Source organism: Peromyscus leucopus, chromosome 7 (genome assembly GCF_004664715.2).
Source record: "Peromyscus leucopus breed LL Stock chromosome 7, UCI_PerLeu_2.1, whole genome shotgun sequence".
Taxonomy (NCBI): Eukaryota; Metazoa; Chordata; class Mammalia; order Rodentia; family Cricetidae; genus Peromyscus; species Peromyscus leucopus.
Genome location: NC_051069.1, coordinates 22195927 through 22217669, shown reverse-complemented (window position 1 = coordinate 22217669; position 21743 = coordinate 22195927). Strand labels below are relative to the sequence as shown.

At 45.7% G+C, this 21743-nt stretch overlaps 3 protein-coding genes across 4 annotated transcripts in view; all 3 read right to left on the bottom strand.

The window, feature by feature from the left end:
* The window catches only part of Dixdc1 (DIX domain containing 1), an 85959-nt gene extending 78165 nt beyond the window's left edge, over positions 1-7794 (bottom strand). The window contains exons 1-2 of the mRNA XM_037207501.1: positions 7647-7794; positions 5902-5993 (exon numbers count right to left, since the gene is read on the bottom strand). Of these exons, the coding sequence (XP_037063396.1) occupies positions 5902-5958 (57 nt within the window). The 5' untranslated portion in view covers positions 5959-5993; positions 7647-7794. The remainder of the gene's footprint in view (positions 1-5901; positions 5994-7646) is intronic.
* A 293-nt stretch (positions 7795-8087) lies between these two features.
* C7H11orf52 (chromosome 7 C11orf52 homolog) lies at positions 8088-13949 on the bottom strand. Its single transcript, XM_028864911.2, has 4 exons — positions 13780-13949; positions 10626-10663; positions 9645-9709; positions 8088-9114 (listed from the first exon to the last, which is right to left on the bottom strand). Exons 1-4 carry the CDS (start codon positions 13866-13868, stop codon positions 8866-8868), a joined length of 441 nt encoding a protein of 146 aa, XP_028720744.1. The 5' UTR covers positions 13869-13949; the 3' UTR covers positions 8088-8865.
* Positions 13950-20083: 6134 nt separating this feature from the next.
* Hspb2 (heat shock protein family B (small) member 2) lies at positions 20084-21639 on the bottom strand. Of its 2 annotated transcripts, XM_028864912.2 has the most exons (3): positions 21482-21639; positions 21160-21321; positions 20084-20743 (listed from the first exon to the last, which is right to left on the bottom strand). In XM_028864912.2, the coding sequence occupies exons 2-3, from the start codon at positions 21251-21253 to the stop codon at positions 20289-20291; spliced, it is 549 nt and encodes a 182-aa protein (XP_028720745.1). In that variant the 5' UTR covers positions 21254-21321; positions 21482-21639; the 3' UTR covers positions 20084-20288. The 2 variants fall into 2 exon arrangements, with proteins under 2 accessions (XP_028720745.1, XP_037063395.1); XM_037207500.1 differs by lacking the exon at positions 21482-21639 and having other exon boundaries at positions 20084-20461; positions 21160-21439.
* Positions 21640-21743: the final 104 nt, after the last annotated feature.

Below are 21743 nucleotides of genomic sequence, written 5' to 3'. Positions count from 1 at the left end.
TTTAGTGGAATAGCAAAATTGATTTAGTGTTGCTATGATCAAAGTCCTAGCTGAAGCATTAATAGGTATACATTTGATGGTCACAATTACAATGAATAGTTTGCTATTTACATATGAGGGGAGATTGGAAAAGAGTTTGCTCCTGACCTAAATATTGAGTGGTGAAGCCAAAGTCTGGGTCCTGAAGCTTTATAGAGCACTAGGAATTGAGCCTATGGCTACACATGCCTGGCATGGAGCCACAGCTCAGTACATCTATATGATGCTTGCAACATAGACGGTACTAAACTAATGTTCTTAGACGAATGAATGAACCAGTGAAAGAAACATTAGCAAATATGTTCAAACCATCTATTAATAAATATAATAACATGTTTCCATAATTAAGACTCTCAGCCTTAAACAAAGCTGTCATTTGGTGAAAACACTGCATGTGACTCCTCTCTGAGTAAAACTAAAATGCATGAGATTCACACCTATGAAAAACTTAACACATCCACTACAGGCTGTCATTCATGATGCAAAGAAGCAGAAAGGCAGTTTAAATAAACCATTAATTAAAACTATCAATGAAATAATCAATGACCCTTTGAAATAATTCCCTAGTCTCCCTTTTGTTTTCTCCTATCAGTTGGGTTCCTTTCTTTTTCCCTCTGAGACAGGGTTTCTCTATATAGCTTTGCGTCTTTCCTGGATCTTGCTCAGTAGACCAGGTTGGCCTCAAACTCACAGAGATCCGTCTGTCTCTGCCTTCTGAGTGCTAGGATTAAAGGCGTGCACCACCACTGCCCGGCTCAGTTGGGTTCTTTAAGGGCCACATGCTCACTTCTTTTATGTTTGCATTCAGAGACAGCAGCCAGACACACACAGAAAGGCCTGTACCCAGCGGCCAAAATGGCAAACATGTCCTGGCTTCTAAACTGTGTGTGTATGTATGTACGTGCATATGTATGTATGTATTACAGGGCTGGGGGTTGCGGCCAGGGCCTCGTGCATGCTGCGTAAGCACTCTCTCACTGTATACCACATGCCTAAACTGCTCTTTTGTCTCTAGATTCTTCCACTTGCCAGTCTATATTTATCATAATCATTCTCAGACAATAGATTCAAAATCTTACTACCCGGTGCCCATTGTCTTTACACACTCCCTTTCTGTACCACGGCAAATAGACATTCTTTGTGTCTGGCTCTGAAGGCCTCCCCTGGATCACTTCTATCCAGGCTGGAAAGCTCCTAGATGTCTCAGCTCATTTTCCCACTGCCTCCCTGCTTCAAGTGCCCCACCCCTCCCCCTCCTCCCCTGCTGTCCACATGACCAGCATGCCCCCTTCAGGCTCTGCTTTCTCCAGGAAACTTCTCTGGCCACACTTTTGTTTGGGAGTTTTGTTTTGTTTTGTTTTCTTTCTCTTCCTTTTATTCTTTTAAATGTTGAGAATTAGCCAGGGTTTTATGCATGCTAACTGAGGCCCTCTTCTAACCACTCTTGATTTTAATCTGTTTTCCTCATCTCCAGATACCCATGGCTCATTCCTGCTTCTCCTTCAGATCCCTGCCCTAATGTTCTTTTAGACCTTGGTCCTTCACTCACTATTCTATTTTAAACGACAATACTCCCTCATACTTGCACTCTTATGTGCCTCTGGCTGTTTTATTTTTATTTTTCCCAATAGCCTTCATCATCACCTTGGATAGTCTGAGTTTACTTGTTTTTTTTTTTCTGTGTGGGGAGTGGGTGGGTACATATGTGTGCATGTAGGCACTTGTGTACATGTGTATTCATGCAAGTAGAGGCCAGAGGTCAGGTGACATCTACCTTATTTATGAGACAAGGTCTTTCACTGGTACTTGGGGCGCACTAGCCAGCTCCAGGAGTCTGCCTGTCTCTGCCTCCTCAGGACTGTGATTAAAAGTGGACACCACTACACTGGCTTCTTTACAGGAGCTCTGGGATCGGATTTAGCTCCTTGTGCTTTCCGAAGAGACTTTACGGAGCCATCTCCCCAACCCTCTTTTTTCACCCTTGAAGGATAACCTCAAATTGGCTATCCTCCTGCCTCAGCCTCCCAGGTGCAGTAGTTGTAGGCTTGCACCACCATATCCCACTTATTGTTCACTTGTCATTAGCTTTTCCCTGCTCATAAGGGAAGCTCATGATGGAATTTTGTATGTTTTGTTACTGGTTTATCCCAGAACTAAGAATGTTTATTGTCTGGTACATTGTAGATGTTAAATACCAAACTGGCTGAATTCACTAATCCTTTTTTTTTTTTTTTTTTTTTTTTTTTAATGAAAAGATCAGTGGGACTCAGTGGATGCCCAGTGGTTTAAAGCACTTATTAATCTTGAAGAAGGCATGGATTTGATTCCTGGAACCCACATGGCAACTCACAAACCCTCCATAACTCCAGCTCCAGGGGATCTGACATCCTTTCTGACTTCCATGGACACCATGGACTCATGTGGCATGCAAACATACAGATGAAAAGATACTGATATGCATAAAATAAAATAAACCTAAAAAAAGATTCAAAAACCAAACCAAGTATGGTGTCACATGACTGTAATCCCAGCACTGGGAGGTGGCTGGCTGCAGGAGGATCCAGAGTTTAATGTGATCTTTGGCTATACAGTGAGTTCAAGGTCAGCCTGGACCATATAAGACCATGCCTTAAAAAAAAAAAAAAAGGTCTAAGCCAAGCCTAATAGCACTGACCTATATAATCCCAGCTCTTCAGGAAGCTGAGGTAGGAGGTTCACACATTCAAGGTCTAGGTGGGCTCCAGAGAGAGTTCAAGGTTATTTTGGCAATTTAATAAGACCATGCTTCAAAAACAAACCATGTTTTACAAGGCCTGCAGATACAGCTGAGTGCTAAAGTGTTTTCTTGGCTTGTGTGAGACCCTAAACTCAATCTTTAGCACTGGAAAAACAAACAAACAAAAAACAGATAAATAAATCCAAAGGTCTAGTACTTCAGTATGCCATCAGTTAGCCCTTACAGTTCATGTAAGGCTCTGGATCTTTGTCTCTTACGATACTCACCAGCCAAATATAACCTGTGGTATCCTCTTGTATTTTCTTTTCCTTTACCCATGTATTCTTTCATTAAATATATGTTGGGTCCCTATTATTATATGTTTATATGCCAGGCACTATTCTTTTAGCAAAAAAAAAAAAAAAAAAACCTGAAGAACTGAAAGATCCACTTATGTATACACATCATTTACCGAGTCAAGAACCAAGGCTGGAGGAAAGAATAGAAAAACTGAACTCAGCATTAGGTGAGTCTAGAGGAGGGGACAGAGTGCACAGGGTGTGTGACAGCCAGAGATGGGCAGAAGGAAAAACAAGGCAGAGTGGTGACAGACCATGGTAGAATGTTGCCAAAGTAACCACCAGATGGCAGTGCTTAATACAAACTGTGCCAAGGCAGATATGCAAATGTATTCTACACATTTTTTTTTTTTAAATCACATGTCAAATGGTCTGCCAAATAGCCCGTGGTTGAAAATCAGATTAAGACAGCGACATCTGGTGGATCCTTTGGAAGTGACCTTTGGGTCTCTCTACTAGGACAATACCTGAAGTGCTCCTTCCCCCCTGTCAATCACTACTGGCCTCACCGTTATTAATTACACTAGCAAAAAACAGTCTTTCATTAGGACCCAGGGTCTTCACATCTCAGGATCCAGATTTCTGACATTCAGCTGCCCTCTGAGGGATGTACGCAAAATCTGAAATCCCAATTCTTCCTTTATAGGTTACTTATTCTATAAAATGTTCATATTGCCCAATGGTGGTGGTGCACACCTTTAATCCCAGCACTCGGGAGGCAGAGCCAGGTGGATCTCTGTGAGTTTGAGGCCAGCCTGGACTACAGAGTGAGATCCAGAACAGGCACCAAAAGTACACAGAGAAACCCTGTCTCGGGGGAAAAAAAAAACCAAAAAAACAATAAAATAAAATAAATGTTCATATCTGGTTATATGGAACCAGCTTGCTTTGTACTGAAGAACAAGAAAAATTTTTGCATTGAAAAATAATCCAACATGTGTTCTTCCTCCAAGAGCGTGGCTGTGAAAATTGGACTCTCTTTTCAACTCCATTGACCATTGGTGCAGCAGGAACCAGACATGACTAGTCCCTGAACACACTGTGTTGATCCACTTAGAAAAAAAATGATGTTTAAATTTTTTTTCCTGTGGGGAAGGGTTCTGTACCCTGAAAACTCTTGCTTTTTTCTTCTGTTTAAAACTTTATCTTGGCCTGGTGGTGGTGGTGGTGGTGGCGGCGGCAGCAGCAGTGGTGGTGCACGCCTTTAATCCTAGCACTTGGGGAGTAGAGGCAGGCAGATCTTTGTGAGTTTGAGACCAGCCTTGTCTACAGAGCTAGTCACAGGACAGCCAGGGTGGTTGCAGAAGGAAACCCTGTCTCAAAAAACCAACCAACCAACCACCAAAAAGCCCCCAAAACAAAACTGTATCTGGGCTGGAGAGATGGTCAAAGGTTAAGGATGCTGCCATTACCAGGGATCAGACTCCATTCCATTTCCAACCCCCACTCACATGCACGTACACACACATATACGAAAAAAATAAAGTCTTTGACTAGAATTATACCAAGTCATTCATTATAATGTTATTTAATGTATAAATTGTATTTTGTTATACATAATAAAGTATGGTTTATTTAAAGGAACAAAAATAAAATACCAACCCATGGGTGAAAAAAAAGTTCCTATCTTTTCAAGTAATCTGAAGTTACTTATTTTCTTTTTTAAACATGTGAATGTTTTCCTGCATGTGTCCATTCACTTCATGCATTCTTGAGCACCATGGAGGTCAGAAGATCCCCTGGAACTGGAGTAACAGACAGCTGTGAGCTGTCATGTGGGTGCTGGGAATCAAATCTAAGTCCTCTTCAAAAGTAGTCAGGGCTCTTCACCACAGAGCCATCTCTCTGGCCCCCAAGCTGCTTATTTTCAATGTGAGTGGTGGAGAGATTTAGAAGTCCAACAAAAAGGAGCCGATAAATGGTCAAGACGATTATAGCCGATGGAGGCACAGTAGTGCCTACTCGGAATTTCAGACCTCCACAGGTTGAGGCAGCAGGAGGAGTCCCTCATGTTTGAGGCCAGCCTGAGCTACACAATGATCCTAATGCCAGACGAGGATACCTAGCAAAACTCTGCCTCAAAAAGTCACTCTGCAGGGGCTGAAGAGATGACTCAGCTGTTCAGAGCACAGGCTGCTCTTCCAGAGGACCCAGGATGGATTCCCAGCACCTACATGCCAGCTCTCAATTGTCTGCAACTCCAGTTTCAAGGAATTGAACACCCTCCTCTGGCCTCTGTCGGCACCAGGCATGTGGTGCACAGACATACATGGAGGCAAAACACCCATACGCACAGAGTAAAATAATAAAATCATAAAATGAAAGATAAATAAACGTTGGACAAAGTTAACAACATCAAAGCTCGTGTATAATAGGATCTCACGGAAAACATTTGCAGAGATGAAAAGACTGGAAGAATATAGCCTAGAATATTCACAGTTTGCTTTTGGATGGGAGACTTATGGGTTATTTTTAAATGTTTTAAATCATAATTTGCAATGTTTCTCAAATGTTCTGTAATTAACATTATTTTTGAACAAACTTTAAACAATGTGTATATACTGACTAACAGCTAGAGTTTTCCAATCTCAGCCTGGTTTTATTAATTCCAGAAAAAAAAATAAGGAACTAATGCCCAAGTGAGCTGGAATTTCTAGAAGGAGGAGGAACAAAAAAGGAGTCACTACACTCCTGCGCAGCGCCACACTCATGTGAGGTCATCACACTCCTGAGCAGCGCCACGCTCATGTGAGGTCACCACACTCCTGACAATACACCAGAACTTACAGAGGCTGCACCAGGCATCGTGGAGCTACAGACTCTCATAACCATGTGAGTCCCCATCTTCAGTGTCCTTAGAAGAGCCGACTCGGGGCCACCTTGAAATGGGAAAGGACGATATGTGAAAACACATAGGAGGAGGAAAAACTTCAAAAGCTAAATTAACCTAGGAGGAGTCAGGCCCCGATTTATCTTGAAGTAGAAGACTTAGGACCCTGAGGAGCAGCTAAGTTATTGTGATCACAATAGGGCCATCTCAGCTGCATTTTCTCTTATCTATGTGTTGTGTATAGGGGGGATGGAGATGGTGGCCGCAGAGGCCAGAAGTGGGGATGGGGAGGGAGCCCTTGGAGCTGGAATTACTGGAGGTTGTGAGCTACTGAGTTGGCTGTTGGGAACTAAAGTCAGGTCCTCTGGAAGAGCGGTAACCACTCTTGACAACTGGACCATTTCTCTAGTTCTTCAGTGATATTTTAAAGCAATTTCACAGAAATAAGAAGGATGTTTTCTTGGCTCGCCCCCCCCCCATGTCTTTCCTAAACTTGTCAAAAAAAAAAAAAAGCCCCAAAGGATATATTCAGATAAGCAGAAGAAATACCAGATGATCTGCTCCTGACACACCTTCCATTCTTCAGGAACTTCTTATTTTGTATACTCAAGACTTTTAACCACCACAGACAGCATATACATTGAGGTGGAGGGTGGGAGGTTGAGAAAGGGATCCATGTAACCCAGGCTGGCCTCCAATTTTCTATAGAGAATGACTTTGAACTCCTCCTGATCCTCCTGTCTCCACTTTCCAAGTAGTGAGATCACCTGTGACCATGCCACACCTGGTTTAGCATTTATAATTATTTTTTAATGTATATGAGTGCTCTATCTGTATGTTTGACTTTATGCCAGAAGAGAGCATCAGATTCCACATTCTAGATGGTGTGAGCCACCCTGTGGTTGTTGGGAATTGAACTCGGGAACTCTGGAAGAGCAGCCCGTGCTCTTAACCTCTGAGGCATCTCTCCAGCCAGCATTTATCATTCTAAGGCAGAGTTTGTCTACAGAATTTTATGTTTACATAGTGTTACTTACAGTATTTTATTTTACCCTCATAGTTAAGAACCCTTGGAAGGGGCTTTTTGTTTACCCCTCGACAACAATAAGCGAGGGAGCTGCTCCAACAGTCTGCAACGAAGGCAGTCTTCCAGCCCATCTCTTTTGAACCCACTTGTACTAACTGGGTCTGTGTTAGCGAACAAGCCTAGCAATTGCTGTATCGATGGTGGTGATAATGAGGACGAGACGACTAAATTTTATGTAAAACTACAACGTTGTAAATTCACATAGACTCTCTACAAGACTGATACTATCAACGTGTGTGTGTGTGTGTGTGTGTGTGTGTGTGTGTGTGTGTGTGTGTGTGTGTGTTCGCAGGCGCGCTGCAATTCCCTTGTCAGTGCCCACTTTCAAGAAATCATCCTCTTAACGAACCAACAGGTGTATTTGGGGAGAGTGGTATGATGGGTTAAGGAAGGGAAGTGAATTACAACTCATCTCCAAGCTCTAAAGTCTGAAGCAGAACTGTACACTAAAATTCTACAGGGTGCAGAGAGAGCTCAGACCCCAAAACTTCTGCCTCCACCCCCCACCCTCACCCCTCCCGCACCTCGTCCCCGCCGGATGTCCCTACTTCCAGTCTGGATGCTCAACAGGTCATAATTATATTTCTCAGCTACCCACCACTTTTCGGCACCTACCTCTTAAATTATCTGCCCGTTTGGTTCAGCATCTACCAGGCTGGAAGGCGCTTCTTCGGAGCTGCGCGTTCCTGCTGCCATGGCGACACGAAGGCTTGCATAGGTCAGGCCTGCCTGGCCGGGACGAGAGCCAGCCAGTGCAAGCCTTGGCCTGCCTCCTGCCTTGCAGGCCCCGCCTCCAGCCGGTCAAGAACACGCCCCTACCATTCTGGACCCGCCTTCTAGCCCCCAGATCACAACCCCTGCCAGTCTCCTCGCTCATATGGTCCCGCCCACTTTCCGCCTTCAGCCAATGGGAGCTTGCACTCTGTTCACCATGCCGTACGTATCCCAACCGCTGACTAGAGAGTAGGATGTGCAGGCATCTCCATTGGCTGGATCCTTCCATATTGTGGGCTGGGACATGTTGCAAAACCCGGCCCCAGGAACAATCACTCAGCCTGTCCTTCATACTATTTATTTATTGATCCTAACGGTTCCTCAGAAGAGAGCTAACAGTCCTTCTACAAGGAGAGTTTCTCCAGGCTGTCCTCTCCAGGCTGTTAGTGTCCACAATTTGAAGTCCTTGCGGCCCGTGGTTGAAGAAGACTTTAGAATCCGTCAGTCCCCGTCCCCATCTCTGTGCTAAGGTCTGGAGCCCTTGACCCAGCGACTAGGTTAATTTCCCACAGCAGTCCTGGGGCCGTGTGCAAAAGCTCCGAAAGCTTTTCCAGAACGCGTCCTCCGAGGTTTTGGAGTAAAAGTGTGTAAAGGGGATATGATTAGCTGAGCACAGTGGCTACATGTCTGTAATCCCAGCACTGGGAGTGGGAGACTGGGATAGATCGGGATTTCAAGGCCATCCTCAGCTATGTGGCAAATAAAAGAACAAAACAAAAAAACCCCCAAATATCATTAAATAATTCCTACCAGAAACAGCCAACGTGCATAAAGGGTTCCTGCTGCGTTTGAGAGTCCACGTAATGTTAGGGGTTAGAGGATGACTGGTTTGCACACTTAAATATTACTGGGAACTCAGCCCACTCATAGCCTTATCACAACTCCACAATAACTGTGGCAAACCAAAAGATTCATAGTGGAGAGAGCAGGGGGACCCACAATTCCAGATGTTCTGGTGTTCTTTAAGATTACAACATGGCCAATATCCCAACTGTCAAAAACAGTAAATTGTCCCCACAGTACTGTAAAATCGTGGAAGCCAGGACTTCCTTCCAAGGGCTCACACCAGGGTTCCATTTCTGCTGTCATATCGAGGTGTGGCCTGGGGGAAGCGGAGGGTGGCATACTCTGTAGCAGTTTCTAAATGCGGGTGTTTCACCTTCTTGCCAGAGTACGGCTGCACTTGGCTGAGCACATGAATGTCCGCATAATGCAAGTTGCTCTCCTCCGTTGTGGAGTGTGAACTTTCCTTTTGAGATCCTGGCCGGTGTAACACTTGCTCGTACATGGGTGCTGGTGTCTCACAGACCTGGCAGAAATTACCAGAATTAAGAGAGGCTCTTGGTTTGATTTGCCCCTCACGTCCCATGCAGGGTCAGTTAGACCGAGATTCCTTTACTTTGCTCCTTTGGGAGGCCAGGTAACACAGGAGTTCCACCCTTCCTCTGTGTGTGTGTGTGTGTGTGTGTGTGTGTGTGTGTGTGTGTGTGTGTGGCCCCTGCATTCCACCTTGTTTGAGACATGATCTTTCTTGGGTAGTGCTGCATAAGCCAGGCTGGCTGGCTGGAGAGTGTCCAGTGATTCTCCAGTCTCTGTTTCCCAATTCCCAGGAGGGATGTGCTGGGATTATAGAAACTTCCGCTACTGTCTCTGGCTTTTATTTGGGTTCTGGAGATCCGAACTCCGATAGTCAGGCTTGCACATCAGTGCTGCTGAACTATCTCCCCAGACTGACACAGCAGGTTTCTACAGATGGTTGAGATGAAGTTGCCCTGGGGGTGAAAAAGCTGAGCACTGGGATCCCTCCTCTGAGTGAGCCTGAGAGGGGACTGTCATTACCTTTGTGCCATTCTGCCGGGGCTGTTGCTGCTTCAATATGCTCAGTGTGGGTCTGGCTTGGCTCCCTGTGGGGGGAAGAAAGCCACCTTAAACTCATTCTCTCTTCCCCGTCTCTACTGAGACTGCCCTCTTCAAGTGTCTATTGGACTATTGGAGCGGGCTTCTAGCAACTCTCTGGCTTCATTTGCCCTTTCACTTCTATTAGCCCACACCCAGGCTCTTCCCCAGGATACACCACCTGACCCATTCTCTACCTGGCTCTACTGTCTTCCATCCTCTTTGCTCACCAGCCAGAGCTCACACTGTGCTAGGCTCTGGGCCAACCTCTGGGGAGATAAGGATGAGTAAGCTATTTCCTCTTTCTTGGGAAATCTACAGCGGTGGACCTGGGAAGACACATGACTTAACAGGCTACTACAAAGATGTGGTACGTGCTCAGCTACACCATTGGGCCGCTTTCAATCAAACCATTTACTTCCCCCCAAGCATTTGCATGCGCTAACTCCTCTGCAGGCACCCTCTTCTACTGACTGGTGATCTTTGCATTATTCCGATGGCATCGGTGTTTTCTCTGTATTCTGCTGTACACCAGCAGATGATATTATAATTATGTATTTACATGAATCTGCCTCTCAGAGTTGGTTTTCAGCTCTTCCAGAGCTGAGACCTTGGAACCTTCCCTTAGGCTTCTCTTCCTCATTGTGAACCCACAGAACAGCTCCCCTACAATACAAGTGCTCAGTGGTATTTTGTGGGTAAATGAAAGCCGGAGCAACCAACTCTGCCACTCTGAAGTAATGGGAAAGGTAAGATCCAGAGGTGAAGAGCTAGCCTTGGATCCAATAAACTCAAGATTCTTTGTGTTATATCACCTCCCTTTGTCTTATCCAATGCCATGTCTCTTTTCTACGCCTTCTCCAAGGATGTTGGTTTTACTGTCTTCACGGATTTCCCTTGCTCACAATACCCTCCCCCAATTACCTGTTTTGTTTTTCTTCTGGAAAGTTGATGGGCAGCTCCTGTGTAGAAAAACAGATCACCCATGTGCAAGAGTTCTGGATGTTCTCTCCACCTCAGTTGCTCTGTGGGCTCTCCTTCACATTCTTGGATGACTTTCTCCCACCACCCCAAAGATTCACTCTGTGCCAGGGTCAGCCTGAAAGTACTTGTAAAGGATACAGTACCTCTCCCAGATGGATGGTTCTGGAAAGTAGAGTGGTAAAACTGACATAACCAAATCCAAAATACAGGTTTAGGCAACCGGGCACTACATGCCAGGGATGTTGCTGGCTTTGAAGGCTATTCTGGGATTGTCTATCAAGCTAATCCCAGTAGAGGCTAAGGGAAATCTGCCAAATTATGGAATATATTCCTGGATCCAGAGACTGAATCTTCAGTGCTATTTTTTTGGGGCGTGGGGGTGGGGAGATCTTTGGCAACCTGGGAGTTCTGGGAGTCATAGGAGCTGTGACCACCAGGGCTATCTCGTTAAGCACCCCCCCCCCAGAGCTCTATTCCAGTAAGTAGCTACCCTTCTTGCTGCCCTGTCCTTGTTTTTAGTGAACAGAAGTGAGAAATGCTTTGCTTAACCTTTAATGCCCTTTGGAGCACTCCAGCTACAGAATTGGGAACACCGAATTTGGGGAGTGACTCAGCAATCACGCTCCTGGGGTCCCTATGGAGCCGGCATGTCTACGTGACCGTCAATGATTGATGCCCTGGGAGACAACACTTGTCTGAGGAAACAGGGTGAATAGTTTTAGACTGACTCTGGGAGCCGCTTCTTGCTAGTATATTTCCAGATCTCACCAGAGCCCTGTCTGTCTGATTTTGCCTCTCCTCAGGAAGTTTCCTTCTCTTGGAAATTAAAGGAAGAGAGAGGCATGCAGATATCTAAATCATGTTGTCTGAATTCCTGTGGGGGTGGGGGAACCAGGATTTTTCCACACATGTTTTCCACACTCTGTTTTGGAGTGATTTTTAGTTTTGAGGCAACTTCCTTAGAGCCAGGGAGTTGGTCTTGAGCTAAACAGTAAAGGTGGTCTGGCAGAAAGCCAGCCTCTCTCTGTCTTCCAGCTTCCTCAGCTGCTTCAGCTCTCGCTTTGTGTTACGATTGCCTTGTCAGAGCTACACGGTAGGAACCAATGCCTTGCCCCTTGTCACTCCTCTTTCCCTACTTGTTTCTATTTAAGTGGAGAGAGAGAATATTAGTCACAGAATACATGACCAGAACCATCCAATTTTAGTGGACAGAGCCTCTTCCCAAGTTGGATGTTGCATAGAACCCGGACACAACCTGATAGTCATAGGTGACAGAATTAGTTTGAGATTAGACTTAAAGAATTTAAACAGGCCATTTTCCACAGTAGTCATAAGAATAAAAATTGGAACGATCCTTTCAGAATGCAATTGGCAGTAAGGATAAAGATCTTTAAACATAACTGCATTAACTGTCTGATATAGCAATCTCATAATCCCAATACATAATCATACATAGGTAGATATGGATACTTATTGTGGAATTATTATCTCAAAATAGGAAACATCCTACATCATCAATATTGATGAGTGACTAGATAAATGGTAGAGATAGAAAATGGCAAACTAAGCTGGTGGTGGTGTCGCAGGCCTTTAATCCCAGCTCTTGGGAGGCAGAGGCAGGTGGATCTCTGAATTTGAGTTCTACATCGTAGTCTACAGAGCAAGTTCCAGGACAGCCACGGCTACACAGAGAAACCCTGTCTCAAAAAATAAACAAACAAACAAAAAGTAAATAAGGGCCAGGTGTTGTGGTGCCCATCTTTAATCCCAGCTCTGGGGAGGCAGAGGCAGGCAGATCAGTCCAGCCTGATCTATAAAGTGAGTTCCAGGACTACACAGAGAGAACTTGTCTCAAAAGTCAAACAAATAAAAAAAATAATGTAAACAAATATAGGCAGGTATAGGCAGAGACCTATCGATTGTTTGATGCAGGTGCTCATCATGTAGCCTTGGCAACCCTAGAACTACCTGTCTCTGCCTCTCAACCCCTGGGATCAAAGGTGTGCACTGCTATGCTTATCCAAATTTCCTATTATTGCCACCCTCTGCATCTGTCACTTCCTGGTACACAGCACGTGCTCAGTAAATGTTTGTTCAGTAACCAAATGGATAAATGAACTAGCAGGCACAGGACTTGAGTCCAGGCTTCTGTCTTCAAATTGTAGGTGCTTTCCAATGTACCTCACTCTTCTCTCACTTTATTTGGAAATACGTAATCTTTGAACTTTGTCCCAGACCTGGAACAATCCAGCCAGAAGGCAGATGACAGGACAAAGCCGTATTTGGGAGTCTGTAGTAGTGGTGGACACCCTGGGGGGAAATTTATAAAACCACAAATAATCTATTATTAGGTGTTTTTTGTTGTCGTCATCTGTTTTTGTTTTTACTAGCTTTTGCTCTCCAAAACAAACCTATGCTGCGACACAGCAGGGACTGTGCATTTTTACAAAAGTGAGGCCCAGAGAAATCACAGGACTGCCTGAGGCCACACAGCAAATCGCATAAAAGTTACATTCACATTTCCCATGGACGCTCTCCTTCCCACTTCTGCCACCTCAAACACACACTTGTCCAAATCCTGTTGCTCAATCCCTGATCGCCTCTATGATTACCTAGCGAGGAAAGTATGGGTTCTGAAGTCCAGCAGCCCGTGTGGAATCTTGTTTTACCTGCTAAGTCACTAGCCACGTGACAGTCATATTGGTTAACCTCCCTGAGCCTCTGCTTCTGGACCGGGAGCAACTGTAAGACCACTTACGGAAGTGTTGGGACAGTTGACTAGCATTATAAGTGGCCGTCCATAAAGAGCACTCAAACGCTTCAATTAGTATGGTCTGGGGAAGAAAGAAAAGGAGAGCGAGCAGGAAAGGGAAAGGAGAGAAGAGAGACACAAGGCCGGTTCATCGGTCCAGCTAACTCTACACTCTACAGATTGCTGCTGTGTTTTCTAGGGCGTCCTAAGGTCCGGCTCTGGTGCTCCACCCTGGACGTGGCGGGTGGAGGAAGGCACGGTCCCTCCAGGCTCTCTCTCTGATTCTCAGGGTTTCATATCCACCACCGGAGACGGTCCCCTCCACCTCTCGGCCCTACTCACCAGCTTCCCCCACAGCACAGCCTGTTTCCCATGGCGGATGCGTCTCCCAGGGAGCCCAGCTGGTTTTCGGACATAAAGAGGTTGCGCATTTCCTGGTTCCCTGTTGAGCGAACCGCAGCAGCTCCCAGGGAGCCGCTGTCAGTGTCAGATTTCAACCGAGTAGGCTGGACCTTGGAAGCCACCTGGTGGAATCATTCCCAGGTGATTGTTCCCAGCCAGAGGGTGGAAAGACACACGGGCTCCAGGTGAGAGTTATCTCACCTTTGGGATCTGAAACTTCTTTTGATGAAGCCACAAACTGTGAGCTGCAAACTTCGTTTTAAAAAGAAACCTGAGATACAAAAGGAAATGTTTCTCACTGTATCGCACTGCCTTTGAAATATATCCTTCATAACGGAGCAAAGGGTTCTCCCTCGTGTCTGCCCTGCCACACTCAGGTTTGAGTTTTACTGTCAAGATAATTGGTACCAGTTAGTTTCATTTGTCCACAATATGGGTTTGAACACTAGAGGCTTTGGGAACCTGAAATGTAGGGAAATGGAATGCTCTCTCACATTCTCACTATTAGAAGTAATGTGTGCAAATTTCCTAACCCTTTACTATCTAGATTTCCAGCACAGCGAGGCATAAACACCGAATGCATTACCTCATCCTCTTTCTGGTATAAACCAGATGGTTCTGTGGCTGGGATGGAGCACTCACTGTCCTCTTCCCATCTCAGGACTACAAAATCTCCACCTACCCCTGCTCACAGCTTCTGCTTCCAATGACCCAAAGTTGGGCCTGTTCCTCACTGGCCAGCAGCTATATGATGCAGCTGAGTGAATTCCCTTAGAAACTGGGTTGAGTATGGTGGTGCATGCCTTTAGTCCCAGCATTTGGGAGGCAAAGGGATGGGGATCTCTGCGTGAGTTTGAGGTCAGCCTGGTCCACAGAGCAAGTTCCAGGACAGCTAGGAATTCATAGAGCGAACCTGTCTCAAGTAAACTACTACAACAACAACAAAAGGAAAATATGGCTCCAAGAGAATCTTTGGAACCCATAATTCCAATCTTCAATATTTTCTTGGCATCTTTTTTCTTTTTCTTTCTTTCTTTTTTCTTTTTTTGAGACCAGGTTTCTCTGTGTAGTTTTGAGGCCTGTCCTGGATCTCGCTCTGTAGCCCAGGCTGGCCTCGAACTCACAGAGATCTGCCTGCCTCTGCCTCCCGAGTGCTGGGATTAAAGGCATGCGCCACCACCGCCGGGCTTTTCTTGGCATCTTTAGTGTTGTCCTGGGATGTCCATAATCAGCCTTGCACTCCACAAAGTATCCTGGATTCTGAACTCTTCCTCATCTTAGGAAAAATGGGGATGTGAGAGTGACCGCCTTATAGGACTGTGATTATTGAATGAGATGTGTGTGTATATAAAGCTTTGCTCCATGGCCTGACACACAGAACGCCCTTAGGAAGCCTTAGCTAGTCTTACTACTATTACTTCTTGTTCTCAGCCAATGATCAGATGGTAAAGCGTTTCATTGTACTGTCTCGTGTTCTAACCCTTGCACAGGCTTCTCTCCCGCAGACCATTCTTTATTCTGCTATTAACTATATTCTTTTCATCCTATAATCTGCTTCCTCTCTCTGGCTCAAAAGCCAGTGATCATTTCCTGTCACTGACAGGAGAGAATTCTCAAAGCCTTTCATAATCTGCTCCGTTGCCAGCCACCTCTTCGGTGGTAATTTACAGGAATTTATCCAGGAGATTTTTAGAGGGCCAGAAACTCCATAGAAAAGACAAAAAGCACTTTGGAGTACAAAACTTGATAGGCCTTAAGCAGATTAACACGAGTGTGGAGTGATAACACAGACTAATGAGCATTCTATTGAAATCTGACCCGGTCTGTTCGTGTCTGGAATAACTTTAGGCTTCTCGTTGACTTTCAAGTTCTATTGTCAGTGTGTGTAAGAGGTGGTACAGAAAGTGCTGTGAGATGTGGCTGAAGGGACAAGGCACAGTTTCAGTGTGGGGGAGGGGCTTCAGGAGAAACCAGCCAGTCCTGGTTGTGCCAGGATGTCGGAGGCCAACCCTGTGTGGCTGAAGTCCCGAGTGAATGTGTATTGTGATATGGGGGCGCTCAGCCTTTTGAGTATGGATGTTTATGAAGGATTGATCAGTGAGTACAAAGACGAGCAACTTCGGCCTCCTCCCCACCAAGGTTTGCAGCCCAACACAGAGACCTCCAACCAAGCCTTGCTGACCTTCCCCTGGGTGCTGTATGTAACAAACATGCTGAGGTGCTGGAGAACCTGAGCCCAGCTTCAGTGTGTGTTTGTCTGTGCGACTGTCCTTCATTCCCTCGACATCCCTAGCTGGGGTTCCGGGACCCAAGCTTTTTAGGATTCTGTACGAGCCTGCAATCACAGCTACTCTGGAGTCTAAGGCAGGAGGCTAGACCAGTCTGGGCTACATAGTGAATTCAAATCCCATCTGGGCTGCTTCGCTGCAAGCCGCAGGAAAACGTAATGGAATTCAGCTACTATCACAAAAGCTACTACTTGGAAAAGTCAAGGACCACTCGAAAGGTCAAGCCATGGCTTAAGTCTTGGTGATATTTTAGCATATATATATATATATATATATATATATATATATATATATATATATATATATATATATTAGCTGGTTCCTAAAATGATTTTCTTGTGTGCTTCCAAGAACTGCTAACAGTGTATTTATCTAAAATGCCTATCCAATGCCATATGAAACAACACCTGTCTCCTGGGTCAGGCTGATAGCTTTATTTCTTGTGAATTTTAGGGTGAGACCCTCCTTTCTTACTAATAGACCCCTAACTTCTTACCTAACCACTTCTAGGAATGTGGACTGAGCACATAGATCCCCTTTTTCATATACTAACCGGTCATTAGCACTCAGGTGACCTCCTCTTTCACCATTCCCATTTTGGGTTGTAAAAGAAAGCCTGGTGGTCACTGCCTGAGGAAAATTCTTACCTGCCTTTATGACCCCTTAGAATTCAAGCCTGGTGACTTTGCTAGGCCAGAGGATTGCCATTGCTTGGGTTTATAACTGGATACCAGAGAGACTTGTGGAGAACTGGGAGAATAAGGAGACGGAGAAGAGACTGAAAGAACTAGATGGGTAAGAACTTGAGAGGAACAAACTGAGACGGGGAAGAACTAGATTGAAGGGCGAGAAGAGAGGACAAGAGGAAGGAGATGAAAAATGAGGAAGAGTCAGATGGGGAAGAACAAGATGAGGAAGAACAAGATAGAAAAAAGGAGATGAGAGAGGAGCTAAGATGGGAAAGAACTAGATGGATGAGAATCTAGATGGGGCAGAACTAAAATGAGAGAACTAAGATAGAACTTAGAGGGGACAGCAGATAAATGTAGGGAGAAATCAGGCAAGAAAGGAGCTAGGCACAACAGCAGAATAGAAGCTGTGTAGAGAGAGAACTGACTCAGAATAATAAAGTGTATGGACTAAGGAGTTTCGTGTACATAGATTCATTTCTTTTCATCAAAGATTAATTATCAGCTGGTTGTAGATTCTTCCCGGACCCTGGGAGGGGACTATTGAGGGGCTGGACCCCCATAGTCCACGATACTGCTTAGTTGCACCCAGTCCTAAAATAAAGTAAAAACCAGGTCGATGGTAGAGTACTTGCCTAGCGTGTACAAGGCCCTATCAAGGGTGTGTGTGTGTGTGTATACATACGTGTGTATATACATACGTATGTATATGTGTGTATGTAGCTATGTCTACGTAAGCATATATGTAAATATGGAAATGTGTGTTTGTGAATATATATGTATATATAAATGTCCAATAAGAAAAATGGAGTGGGCTATTTGTAAAGTTCGAAGTCTCTGCAATTCAAAATGTCACAGAAGTTGATTAATAACTTTTAAAGGAATTTTTGTTTTGTTTGAGACAGGGTTTCTCTGTGTAGCTCTGGCTGTAACTCGCTCTGTACAACAGGCTGGCCTCGAACTCACAGAGACCCACCTGCTTCTGCCTCCTGAGTGCTGCGATCAAAGGTGTGCGCCCCCACTGTCCAGCTACTTTAAGAGAGTTTTGATGAAGTGAAGGTTTAGATTAAATTAGAGATTTCCAAAATGTTTCCTTGTAAAAAAGTCTTTTTTTTTTTTTTTTTTTTTGACTCAGCTCAGGGCTGAGTGGCAGGTAGAGTGTGAGTTTAATGAGTGTGAGGCCTGGCTTCCCCACAATAAGTAAGTAGGCCAACTAATTTTAACTATAAAAGAAATTATGAAGCTGCTCAGGTTGTAATCTGAGGGGAGAACTTGAAAATCTTTATTTTATTATTGTTTTTAGACAGAGTCTCATGAAGTCTAGACAGGTCTCAAGCTCATGATGTAGCTGAGGATTGACCTTGGATTCCCAATCCTCCTGCCTCCGCCTCTCAAGAGCTGAGGTTGCAGCTGTGTGCCCCTCCACCCCACTTCACTTACTTTCTTTTTGTTACCTAAAACTTTTATGTGTGTCTATAAAAGGTGGCTAATTTTGCAGTGTCACGATTATAGGATTAAAGAGGTAGCATACCTCCTTTTCCTTAACCATTTTTAAGCTTTTTGCATAAAGATGAACATTCTTATTAATCTCATAGCTGATGATGATATAAGAACAAGTCAAAAAACTTTCCCTCAAAGGCTAGAGAGTTAATATCTTAAGTTTTACAGGCCATGTCTATAGTCTTTCTTTTATAGCTTTAAAAAATGTAAAAAACACACACACACACACACACACACACACACACACACACACACACACACACACACACACACACACACACACACACACACACGGCCAAACTTGGTCTGCAAGTGGTAGTTTTCCGACCACTGCTATAATGTATCTGCTCTGTTTTGTCATAGAAATTGTTTTCTTCATACTTACGCTCAGCCTTTTAAATTTCTTCTCACCCAGGTTAGGTTTACTAAGAGTAGCTAATCAAAGATATCCATTCCTTATTTTTATTTCCAATGCTTGTGTCCCATACTTTATTGCTTGACTTGTATATTACTTGATGACTATTTACTGAACTACTAAATAGAGAGGTGAATATAATCAATGTTGTTTCTCTGAGGTATGCCTTTATCATATTTGTTCATTATGGAATATGCTGGGGATCTACCCCAGAGCTTTGTGCCTGTCAGGCAAGCACTCTATCACTGAGATACACTCCAGGTCTTGCTTTGGTTTTGAAAAGAAAGAGATTTTTAAGCCAATAATCAAATTATTTGAAGAGGAGCTCTTACCTCAGAGGTCCACACATCCCTCTTAGGGTATGAATGGATCTTAAAATCTGTGCTGATGAATCTGCAAGTGTGTGTATTTTTCTGGTAAGAGGATTGATACCTTTTGTCAGGTTTCAAATGGATTTTCAACCCCCAAGAGTTAAGAAATAACCACATTAATGAAAGAATTTCAGATATCCACCATAACCTGGAAAACACACACACACACACACACACACACACACACACACACACACACACACACACGGAAGGAACTCTCTTGGAACCCCTCAAATCATACACATGCATGTTCTCTTGATTTTAAAGACTAAGTATGGCCACAGCCTCTCCCAGTGAACTGACTTTTCTGAACACACCATACTCCTAGCATTAAAATCATCTTCAGCCTTTCCCGATCACTGCCTCTACAATGTGATGGTAGAATCTGCATTGAGTCTTAGATTAGGCACAGTGTTCTGTGGTTCCTTTCCATGGGTTATTACAAAATCAGAGACAATTGCTTTCTTGCATGGGCCTTCCCTGTACTCAAGATGGGAAGGATGTGGGGGTTCAGGGAAACTGGTGGGTTAATGTATGCCTGTGTATGCACACTCTTTTCCTCTCTCAGAGACCTTTCAGTGCAAAGCCATTCATACAGAAAAGCAAAACATTCACCCCAGAGCTTTAGGCAACTCTCTCCAGCCAAAAACATTTTCCCAACCCTACCCAGAAAGGCCAGACAGCCTGGAGACCCTTGTTTTGTGCCTCTAATCACCAGCTCAGACAGTGCCCTCTGGGCTGTTTGGACGGCGTATCCCTATCCCTCCCAGGATCACTCTCTCTTTTGTTGCATTGTGAGAAAATTATGGCTAGGAATTTGATCTGGAGCCAGTGTCAGCTTCCGGGGGTGATCTCAGCATCCAAGTGTGAGCTTAGGATGCCGAGACGATGGGCGCATTTCACAGTGGAAATTGCTACCTATGACCTTCTTGCAGTCCGTTCGCGGTTGTGTCTTCCAGGCCACAGAACAGGAGCGGCACAAACAAGGCCCTAAGGTTTAGTTTTATTCAGCTCCACTCAGAACTAAATCAAAGGCTATGGTACATCAAAGGACCAAATCATACACTGTGGACCATACACCTATCCCTTCCCCCGAGGACGCTGCTACCTCTGGGGTGGTGGACTTCTGGAATCGCCGTGGGATGTAGACAGGGGATTCACTGGGTGCTGGGTCTATGGCGGACAGTCAGGGCTCAGCTCTGGCTACCTCTTCCTCTTCCTCTGGGTCAGGAGGCGCAGGGAGCAGGGAGATGTAGACCTCATTGACTTCCGTGTCCAAATGCCGGCCACCCCGAGGCGCCTCCAAGTTAAGGATGCCATCATGGGAGAGGGCAGCTCGGACCCGCCAGGGGTCCACATCTGCTGGCAGGACATAGGTGCGACAGAACTCTCGGGACACGAAGCCGTGGCGGTCCAGACGCTGGGGGTGCCGGGCCGACACCTCCAGCAGGTTGTCCACAGTCCTCACGGTCACCTCGTCTGGGGTAAAGTGGCTCACATCCAGAAATGCCTGGAACTTGCCCTCGCTGAGCCTGAGCTCTGAGGCCCCTGCCCTACTGCCCTCCCCAGCTCTGGCGGCCCGAGGCCGGACATAGTAGCCATGGTAGAGGGTGGGGGTCAGGATCTCTTCTGGCAGGAGGCCTGAGGGGGGCAGAGAGAGAAAGAGAAGGCAAGAGGCAGGATGAAGGAGGAAGCAGTGTGCACAGGGCTGAAAGGCGAGATCAGGAGACATGGGCCTGGGAAAGAGCAGGTGGGGAAGCTGCTGAAGAGGGCCTGGGGGAGGAAATTAGACGGCCATGAAGCCAGCAGGGATGGAGGGCAGAAGCGAAACCAGAAGGTACTCAGCGTGCAAGGCCCGGGTACCCAAAGCTCTGCGGGTCTAAAGTCCTGTCCTGAAGTCTGTAGCAAGAGGAGAGCCTTGCTTGAGGGGGGAGTCTGGGGTGGGAGATGCCTCGCCCCAGGAGTTCACTTAAGCCCCAGGTAGGGTTGAGGCCAGTGAGACTGGGCGGAGAGCCCAGAATTTCAGGAGGTGGGGGTGGGAAGCCTCTGGGCCATACCTTCTCCGAAGCGCTGCTCGCCCAGGCGGCTGGGGTTGGCAAATTCGTACTCGGCAGTGGCTGGGTGGGCATGTGGCACTGTGCGGCCCGACATGACTGCGGTTGCGACTGGCAGCCCTGATCCCAAGTGCAGCCCCAACAAGATCGACGCGACCCCTTCAGCTGGAGGGAGAGCCAGGACTCAGTCAGAGTGGGGGCGGGGTCTACACCACCCAAAATAGTGCAAAGCCTCTGGGGGAGGGCCGGGAGCCTGGGCCCAGAGTGCAGCGATGAGGGTGTGACCAGCACAGCCTGGACCCCCTAAGTCCCCTCCTCTGCACACCCTTCAGCTGTCGCAGCAGCCCGGGAGGACAGCTGAGGGTCTTGGTCCGGGAGTGAGCTGGGAAAAGAAATTGGCGCGCTCACTGCAGGAGTGCAAAGGGAGGCCTAGTTTGGGCCTTCACAAATTGTACATTTCCATATCATCCTCTGTCTTTCTCAATCGTAGGCACCATGCACACTACTGAAAAAAAAAAAAAAAAAAAGAATGTTCCGTGAGCCACATAGCATCAAAGGTGCGAGAAGCATGTTCTGTCTCTTTAATT